General features: G+C 33.3%; 2 protein-coding genes across 2 annotated transcripts in view; both read left to right on the top strand.

Annotated features, from left to right (window-relative positions):
- Positions 1–3818: 3818 nt before the first annotated feature.
- Positions 3819–5676, top strand: LOC123693077. The gene is made up of 4 exons (XM_045638028.1): positions 3819–3862; positions 4149–4243; positions 4580–4821; positions 5145–5676. The coding sequence occupies exons 1-4, from the start codon at positions 3827–3829 to the stop codon at positions 5192–5194; spliced, it is 423 nt and encodes a 140-aa protein (XP_045493984.1). The 5' UTR covers positions 3819–3826; the 3' UTR covers positions 5195–5676.
- Positions 5677–7046: 1370 nt separating this feature from the next.
- Positions 7047–10241, top strand: part of LOC123693224 — a 50959-nt gene continuing 47764 nt past the window's right edge. Inside the window, exon 1 of the mRNA XM_045638225.1 lies at positions 7047–7294. The gene's annotated coding sequence lies outside the window, so the exon portion shown is untranslated. The remainder of the gene's footprint in view (positions 7295–10241) is intronic.

Below are 10241 nucleotides of genomic sequence, written 5' to 3'. Positions count from 1 at the left end.
TTGGCTCATTTTAGGTAATTATCCAATTATTGAAAACATACTCAATTAAGGAGCAATTACGTATTACGTTTAATCTATTACCTTTTACCAATTACCTTTCTTGTATGCAATATCATCAGCTGTTCGTGTCTTGCTAGATCAAACTTTCTTACTCTTTACAAAAGAAAACATTTCTATTGATTGTAATTCACTGTTCTCAGGTGGTCATTAAAAGAAGATCATCAATATTACCTTTATTTGCGAAAGTGTATTTGATTGTCTTTCTTTCACGATGCCATAGAGCAACTTTATGGTATGATTTTTGACCCTGTTAGTGAAAAAGCTAAAGAATGATATAGGCTTGTTATAAGATACTTTTTGCGGCAGTGAAACATCTCATTCCCATGAGAATTTCATTTGCCGTCGCGGGTGAAGCCGATGGTAAATCTAGTAAATATTCCCTTTTCTCTACAATATTGCTAATGTGTCAGTCTATTTATAAAAGGATGGTTTGTGCGTGATACGATTGATAATATTAAGAATAACAATGAAGGATGTTACTCACTATTTGAATGTAATGATGCAAAATGCACTTGGATGAATGCCTATTACTTTGTTGACGCAGGGTCGTGGGTTCGAAGTACATATTAGAAGAATTATTGAAAAAAAATTACTCTTTTTAATTCTGTTAATGAAATAATTTCTAAATGTGAAGATATTATCTACTTGCTTACAAAAATAGAAACCTAACTAATATATAAAAAAGAACGTGTGTGCCGAGCACACGTTTCAGAAGTGAAACTTCTTTGACAAGATTCAAAGACACAGAAATCTTCATGACGTGACGGTATTGCCATGACGCGTCCTTGTTTACTACGGTGCCTTAAGAAGTATTATTTCTAAAATTTACCTCTTTACATACCCAAATACTCAATCAAATCCAAAAGCTTTTGCATAAAAGAGAAACATCTTCGCATCCCTCCAAAACCATATTTTTTCTAATCTTCAATTTCGCTTGATAATAAATCACTTAAAACAATTAAAAGACAAAGTAAACATCCTAAATGAAACCATTAATACTTATAATGTGACAAGGGCCCGGAAATATAAAAAAATCCACCAAATGTTAACTGCTACAGACGGACAAGCAAACTATTGTTATGTTAACAGAAAGTTGAAGCGAGATCAATGACATATATTATTGTGTGCGGATAGACGGATGTCACTTTGAATAACAAAAGGTCTTATTTACGTCAATTTTATATGCAATTATCACCCTTAAACGATAAAGAATAAAGTTGACAATAGATTATACAAATTTACTACCGTACATAGATTTGATAGTATTCGTTGAAAGCTTTTTTTAGATGTGAAAGAATATATTATTGTAAAAATAATGCTCCATATATTTGAATGATAAGAGTGATATTAAAAAAAAATTATAAGCTCAGTAGTTAACATTTATTTGTACTTTAGTTGGGTTCGATGCCAGTTATTACGACGAACTTTGTTTTTTACTAAAATTTATGTGCTTAACAATATTTTAAATTAAAATAAAGGGCAGTAAAAATACCCACAGGCGTTCTACTTCGAGTATGAGCGCCTGCCCTGATGATGGTGACGTCAGAATTGCTGACGTCACTCTTTTTAAAAATGGCCTTGGGCCTTTTCTTCCGTCATCAGAAGTGGGATAGAATTCAAGCTCACTCTTTTTAAATTTTAAACGTTTACGTAGTTTTGTAACGGCATACTGGCGTTTGTGTTTTTCTCGTGCGTTGTGTAAAGTAAAAGTTTGTTACGTGGATTATTGTAACGGGAGTGTGGTTCATCGAAGGAATTGTGCGTGCTATCTGCGCCTCTCTTTGTGATAAGCATAAATCTACGAGAACCTCCGAGAAATCTACGAGAACCTTCGAGAATCTGCCTATGTCACAAATGAGTAGGTGTTGGTCGCATGATACGCGAACGGACTGCTTCTGTCATGTGGAGTGTCTAGTGTTATGTAAGGTCAGTGTGGCCGAGGCAGTGTGTTTTTGAAATCCCGAGATGAACTACCGTAGTATTGTAATACGAGAAAAGGCGTACGAGGACGTACGATTGTCAATATGGCCGTGTTAGACGTAACTTTGGTTTAGTATTTTGTGGATGAATAGTTGTCATTATTTCATGTCAGAACATGATTAGCTTCTTAGATTAAATAATGTGAGTACAAAAAACTGATTTCTTAATAAAACCGTTAAAATCTACGAGAACCTTCGAGAACCTCCGAGAATCTACGAGAACCTTCGAGAACCTACGAGAATCTACGAGACCCTCCGAGAAATCTATGAGAACCAACCTCCGAGAAATCTACGAGAACCTCCGAGAAATCTACGAGAACCTTCGAGACTCTCCGAGAACCGACAAAAAACATTCCAAGATTATAACTTGACATTGTTACAGACTTTTACAACGAGGCTGGTGCAGAGCGCGCACCGCCTGTCAGTATGGCCGTGTCGGCGCAACGACAATAAACGACTACCGTCAAACTACTAAATAATTATAACTAGCTAAAGTTTACTTAAATCTTTTTAAATAAGTGGTTAAATTAACGAAATAATTAATGTTTGTTAAAAATGATAAAAATTCATTGCAAAAATTAGAGTGGCAACACTCTCAAACTAATTCTTGTGAGTCATGGTTTAATTTAAATACGAGCGTCCGACGGCACAGAGCACATTCACGCGCCGGCCGTTGGAGCGTTCGGAGCTCTCTCTATAATTACGACGTGGAATAAAAGGGCAGTAAAAATACCCACAGGCGTTCTACTTCGAGTATGAGCGCCTGCCCTGATGATGGTGACGTCAGAATTGCTGACGTCACTCTTTTTAAAAATGGCCTTGGGCCTTTTCTTCCGTCATATATAAAAACATATTCAGGTTGGTTTGTTTTATTCATATAGATTTTGTGTTGGTTTTCGTCAAAGGTTTCCGTAGTACCTACTTTACTTAGTAAGAGACTAGATGGCGTTGCACTCTATGTCCATAATTTATTACTCCATATGATTTATACGTCATAAATTTTTTATAGATCTAACTCAGTAGAGTTAGATCCAAAAATTTTTCAATCTGTGATTTTAATATTTAGTCTTATCTATGATTTTGATAGGTATTTACAAATATAGAAAGTGATTATAATATTTATACTTGATAGATGAAGCTATGTAGACTCTTGACGTTTCCGGTGAAGTCCCTTCTTAATTCTTATTGGGTGGAGACATTAATTAAGAGAAGAAGACTTTTCCGTTTCCTTTTTTTTATATGCTAATAGCATTAAACCAATGCTGTGTGTACAATTAAATTATGGTATATTATTATAATGGTACTTATATGATAGTGTTATCTATACTAATATTATAAAGCTGAGGAGTTTGTTTGTTTGTTTGAACGCGCTAATCTCGGGAATTACAAGTCCGATTTGAAAAATTCTTTCGGTGTTAGATAGCTCATTTATCGAGGAAGGCTATAGGCTACATATCATGCGCTACGACCAACAGGAGAGGAGCCACGGGGGTGAAACCGCGCGGAGCAGCTAGTAATGAATAAATGTTTACATTTCTCTGATAGCACAGTCTCCTGAAAAAAATCTTGCACTTACACTACTTTTACCTTCGGTATTTTAGAGAATCATCTTGTTTATTAAACATACCATAAATGGTGCTCTAGTTACAAATAATTATTGCCAATCTTCCTGCATATAGGTTATATAGTGCGTCACAAGAATACGGAAAATGTATGCTAATAATAAACCTAATATATAGTTAATAGTCGTGTCATGTGAATCGTAGAATTAAGTGGATTTATTCATTATGTGTGCATATATTATTATTTGTGTGTCTTTCATGGTTTGTATTAAATTTATATTTATATTCTCAAGTTAATTACCTCCTGTAAATTACACTAGTACCTTCTAAAGAAAAGACCAAGAAGAACTTTTTCGAAATGATTTTCAGCGTGGAGTTGTCCTAAGTATATTTTCTTGTTTCTTTAAATTGCTTGCATCGATTAATTATTGGTCCTATGTAAAAGAATCGTCTATTTACTAAGTGAGCGTTTTTGAGGATTTATTGAATCCCTATCTGTACTAAATATAATGTGAGAACTTCACAATAATCAAAATCAAATTTTCAGGTATTGGCATTTGTCCATGTAAGTGTTACTGACCAATGTGAAGTTTTTACAATGGAACTAGAGGAATATACAACAGACAACACCACGGTATCACTGTAAGTATATGTAATCACGTTCATACTTTTCATTTAAATGAAAAAATATATCTATAAACCTGTGAAAGGGTAAGGTCTTGAAATTATTCACAATTCGAATTTCCACCTTTATATTTCAAAACAATCAAATGTTACTTCGCAACAGGAAGCATCCTTTGTCAAAATCGGTTTAGGCATTTTGACGACATACATACGTCACATTATTGTTAAAATATTAGTACCTAGAGATTTTACCTTCAGATTTCTTAGGTATTTACGTAAATAAATTAAACAAATATATATAAGTGATATAATATGTGAATGAACTGCATACTTAAAATAATATTTATTTTACAGGAACGATACATTAAACATCGATATATCGTCACTTACCTGTGAAGAACTGCTCATCACTATAGAGTCTGACCTTCCTGGTCCCCATGGCAACGAGACAGCCAGCCTGGTGTACAAAATCCCGAGGGATGAACCATCAGATGCTGCCTTGGCTGCTGGTATCATAGGAGGCGTTAGTGTTGGGATAATCGGGGCTACTGTGGGTGTTTTGAAAGCACTGACCTTTTTGAAGGCGGGGACTTATCGTGAGTACATATTATAGTGTACATCTTTGTGATTATTTTTGATATTGTATCGAAATACTTATTTGAAGAAGTATTTCAACAGGAGGATGCTACATTAATTCTAAATGATCTTTCAAACTTCTTTCTTGTCCAACAAAAAAAAATATAAAATAAAATCAGACCATTGGAGTAAAGTAGAATAATCCTTGAAAAAAGACACAGGCTACTGTTTGTCGAGTAAAAAATTGATGTGAGTCAAAATGAACATTGAAATATGAAATGCACACGAGGGATTTATTTAATTTGTCAATCATAACACTAACAAAAGCTGTTTACTTTCACAGATCTTCCAGCGCCAAACCCATCGGAAGCTATACAATTCAAAAATTTATAATAGGTGCAAAGGAAAATGAATATTGGTAAACGATTTGCAAACTAAAGGAAAAACCAGATCTACATGTGCAGCGAATTACAGCAGGATACGTAAAAACGATTTGAAACTGCGTATTTTTTACTAAGAGCAGTTGGATATTTTTACTTATTTATTTTAATAAGGTGCAAATGTATTTAAAATTGTAATATTTGGTATATAAAACTGTAATCTAAAGAGCTCACGCTATTCTATAAGTTCATTTATATGTAAAAAATATAGGGTCTGGAAGCCCGGGAAATTCCCAGCAGGTCAATATTAAGGAAATCCTTAATAACCGGCAAGCATAAAGTATTACTTGAAAGTACACCTTTTTTATATCTATGAGGCTTGCTTTTGAAATCGAGTGAATTTCGCCCAGAAATCCCAGGAAAAGGAAAGAACGATATATACTGTTTGTAAATTCCGCCCAAAGCATTATTTTATTGAACACGCACCTCTAAACCTCTTATAGTTAAATAATAGATTAGTAAACAGGTAAACCCTATGCGGAACAAATTAAAGATCGTATTCCAAAAAGATTAAATAATCAAAAAGCTATATTTCGTGCCACCGCCTCTGAACGCGCATGACAACCATAAACGCTTGACACCTCAACACGAGCACTTATCCTCGAGATTACCACGAAAATTGTATTAGTTGAACTGCAGGGCAGGTCAAGTTACGCTAGCTAGAGAACTTCAGGCAGGTCGCGTCGGCTGGCGTCGGGGATTGTCGCCCGCACTCGGCAAATAGACGTTTTCATAGGGACGTATTAGAAAATTGCTAAATAAATAATGAAAGGTTCTAGAATACTAACGATGGATAACTTGGGTTTGAATTCGTATTTATTTTCTTTATGTGCTGTTCCAAATGTTTTATTTGTATTTGTTACTTTAAACTGAAAATGTATTTAGGATTATTCATATTTATAGATTAAAGTTTTAAGTAGGTACTTAAGTTGTTTTTGTTACCTGGCACTGTAACTATGTCAAACGAAAAACTGTAACTAAAGTTGTATTATTTATTGTATGATTGTATATTATTTAAGTAAAGTACCTAGGTACGTTATAAAATAAATATTTAAAAAATTTTAATTTTATTATTGCCCCGCGGTTTCACCCGCATTACTCCTCTCCTGTTAGTCCTACGCTTTCCTCGATAAACGGGCAATCTAAGTGCCCTTACGCACTAGCGGTTAACCGCCGGGGCGGCTAACCGCGCGGTTAGCCGCTTTCCCATTTTAATATGCAACCGCTTATGATTGTACGCACTTATCATAAAAGCGGTTGCATATAAAAATGGGAAAGCGGCTAACCGCGTGGTTAGCCGCCCCCGCGGTTAACCGCAAGTGCGTAAGGGCACTAAAACACCGAAGAATTTTTCAAATCAGACCAGTAGGTAGTTTCTGAGATTAGCGTGTTCAAACAAAAAAACAAACTCTTAAGCTTTATAATATTAGTATAGATTTTAAAATCATCAAAAGCTTAATATAATTGGTTAACACTTAACATTAATTATTAATAATACTTAATAGTTAAGTTACCTTGACCTATATTTATGATGTAGGTTACACCGCTTCACATATCGATTTCTACCAAAATATCTGTTTTATCACGATCATTCAATTAGATAGTAAATAAACTCGTTACAAGGACTTAATGTGACATTGATCAGCCTACACATATATACATATAAAAAAACAGTTTTCCGCCGATTCGTCTCTGTCCAAAGGGGTGCAACGTTCGCGCCGGCGCGGACCGTCGATCGTCACCGCCCGCGACCGCGCGGCTCACTGCACGCGCTCGTTTCCACCCTTCTTATAAAACACGTTTAAATTTCGAATCACAACACTATCTTTTTTTTATTAAAATATCACCAGCCAGCACGTACCATCACCAAAAAGTTCGGAATACAAGCCACCGCTTAGTGATACGGATGTGAACTAAAATCGAAAGTGCATTATTATACGATTTTGTAATTGGTGTTTTTTATATGAAATGTTAAATTAAAAGTAATACAGATTGTATATGAGTGATGTGCAGTGTGGAGATTTGTGATTGTCTTACGTAACTGGCTTAAGAGGTGGGTGAATTTTCCCTTTGTGGGTAAGAAAGCGTTGCTAATTTGACATAAACTATTTCAAGATATTCCAATTTTCAGTAGAACACGATCTTTTACTACCTTTAAACTTATGGTTTTTAAGGAAACAAAAGTAAAAAGACGTTATTATAACACATGAAGCGCCTATTGTTCTAATCCTAGATTTTATTACAGCCTATAATAATTATAGGTACATCACCTTTTTACCAAAATCCATTTCACCTTCATTTATGTCATCAAAAGCCCATCTAATAAACTTAAGTTGCTTCCACACAATCCTCGGTTACCTAACATGAAAGAGCCATCAAATATTTCCTTCCCTTATTTCTCTTTGAACAATTTTCTCGTGTGTAGACGCCTTAGCGTGGCGTGTGAATTTTTAATTAGAAAGTACAAACATATCTCAAATGTCAACATGGTATTAACACAATCGGTTACGCTTATTTTTAAAGCGTTACTAATTGTATCGAACTAAGCACGCGTAGCCTATTGTAATTGGCCTGTTTACATTTTGAGGGAACGACAAATTTGTCGTACGATATATCGTTGTGTTTTTTATTGTATTATTAAAATGCGAATGTTTATTTTAATAACTAAGTGTGCATTTCAAATTTCTATCAAACAAATTTGGGTCAAGATGAAAAGGCAATAATAATTCAATATACTACGTACCTACTTCTTATTATAGTAGGTACCTACTTTCTTGTAAGGAAACGGGCATTTCTGAACCAAGAGTTGTGCCAAAAGTGACAAAACAAAGCCGCACTAGACATCGTGGTTTGTTACTTGAGCTACATAGCTTAAACTTATAGGAAGACTCTGTACCTATAATATAGAAACATATAAATGTTGATGACGATGACGTCATTATATTGAAAAATGTACAATTTCACTGTAAATAACATCAACAGACTTCAACATAATATAGTAATCTGTAGAGGGGTTTTTACTGTGAAACCACAGATAATATAATACTGTATTAAACTGTTATAATAAACCTATTTCTGTTTTATCAATTTGTGGTCTGGGAATTCTGTTATAGACATTATAAAAGTTTAAATAAAGTTAAAATAAGGTAATAATTAGATAAAGCTATGCTATGCTTGTAGTATAGCGTTACGTAGCGATAAATAAATAAAAGTGTTTCTTTTTAAAATATTTATAAATATGTCCTTTGCAAAAACATTAATCTTTTTCATCCTGATTATAATTTCCAATGGGCTTAGATACGATATAATATATATAATATATATTATCGTACCATAGTTTTGTAACCAAACTGCATTACATAGTCAGCCGGGTCTAGAATACAGATAAAATAAAGATAAAAAATAAAATTTCATTTATTTCAATATTTATGACCAATTAAGTCAAGGGCTAGAAAAATTTAATAGATCGGAAAACTAGGACAGATTTCTTCAGTCATAAATCTTTTGCACCATTAACTGCGAAACTATAAAGTGGCAACTGTCCTTGTTTAGTTTGTAAGTATATCGAATGTTATATATCTCATGAATGTATATAATAGATATAGATTAATTATTAAACAAGTCAATAACTGCGTTAAAAACAACCGACTTCAAACTTGCACTTGCAACATTTACAAATACAGACAAATATGCTCATAAAATAAAAACTACTGGGCCTATCTGAATAAAATTTTTATGGGACCAATTCGACACCATCCCGCATCGAACAAAAAAAGAATCACGTAAATCGGTTCAGAAACCTCGGAGTAATCGGTGTACATACATAAAAAAAAAAGAAAACATACCGGCCGAATTGATAACCTCCTCCTTTTTTTTGAAGTCGGTTAAAAATTAAAATTAATATTATAGAAACTACAAATAATATTCACGTAGTTATTATTATTTAAGATCCTTTTTTTGTCAATCCCAGTGTGAAGGAGTTTGTTACAATTTTTTTTTTCAAAAAGGACACAAATCTACTTTTATTTAATATCTTCAATTAATTCTATAAACAATTTTCTATATAAAAAAAAACTCATGCAAAAACCTTAGGATACTATGAATATTATTTATACATATATCACTACATAGTTATATAAAACAAAGTCGGTTTCTCTGTCCCTATGTCCCTTTGTATGCTTAAATCTTTAAAACTACGCAACGGATTTTAATACGGTTTTTTTTTAATAGATAGAGTGATTCAAGAGGAAGGTTTTAGTATATTATGTATAATTTATTAGGTTTTAGACAAAGCGGGCGAAGCCGCGGGCGGTGAGCTAGTCTATTATCATAATTTATGGTGTATTCATCCCATAAGAATTTAGATTATACAAAGTTTAATAATCGTAACATTTCCTCACATACGTTAAACTCAACACGGCTAATAAATCAAAAGAAAGCGTCAAACTTCATACTTATCTTTAGATTAGTAACTTACTTCACGGACTACGCTTATCTTAGAAAATTTAATGTGAACAAATGGGAGTTGGAAATTATATTTTTTTCTATAAAACACCATTTATTAACCGACTCCAAAAAAAAGGAGGAGGTTCCCATTTATTAACTTGTGAACAATATTAATTGAAGGTTTTATATCACACGCTTTATAAGCTTCATCTGTTATCTGTATGTTTGTAAGTTTTTCTTTTTTATGTAACTACTCCTCTAAACTCGATTTTGACAAACTTCAAAGGGATAGATAATTATAATCACACCTTGTGACTTGTCACAGAATAATAACTAGTACCGGCTTGTTCACTTATCAAGGACACATTATAACTTATAAGTGACAATGCAATAATTTCGTAAATTTATCTTATTACAACGTGTTCTTTAGATTTTTTTTTAAACAAATATATAAGTATATTTTATTTTATTTTTTTGGGCCTAATAGATTTTGTACTTATATTCTCACAACAAAAGATAATCATCTACTTTCCTAAATCACTGTTATAACGTAA

Source organism: Colias croceus, chromosome 7 (genome assembly GCF_905220415.1).
Source record: "Colias croceus chromosome 7, ilColCroc2.1".
Lineage (NCBI taxonomy): Eukaryota > Metazoa > Arthropoda > Insecta > Lepidoptera > Pieridae > Colias > Colias croceus.
This window is presented reverse-complemented; position numbering and strand designations above follow the sequence as displayed.

What these genes read in the sequence shown, in the direction of transcription:
- LOC123693077 (XM_045638028.1), top strand. Translation starts at nt 3,827, where the DNA reads ATGTGTGCATATATTATTATTTGTGTGTCTTTCATG. An exon ending in TTATTTGTGTGTCTTTCATG is followed by an intron (nt 3,863 to 4,148) that starts GTTTGTATTAAA and finishes TCAAATTTTCAG; the next exon opens with GTATTGGCATTTGTCCATGT. An exon ending in GACAACACCACGGTATCACT is followed by an intron (nt 4,244 to 4,579) that starts GTAAGTATATGT and finishes TTTATTTTACAG; the next exon opens with GAACGATACATTAAACATCG.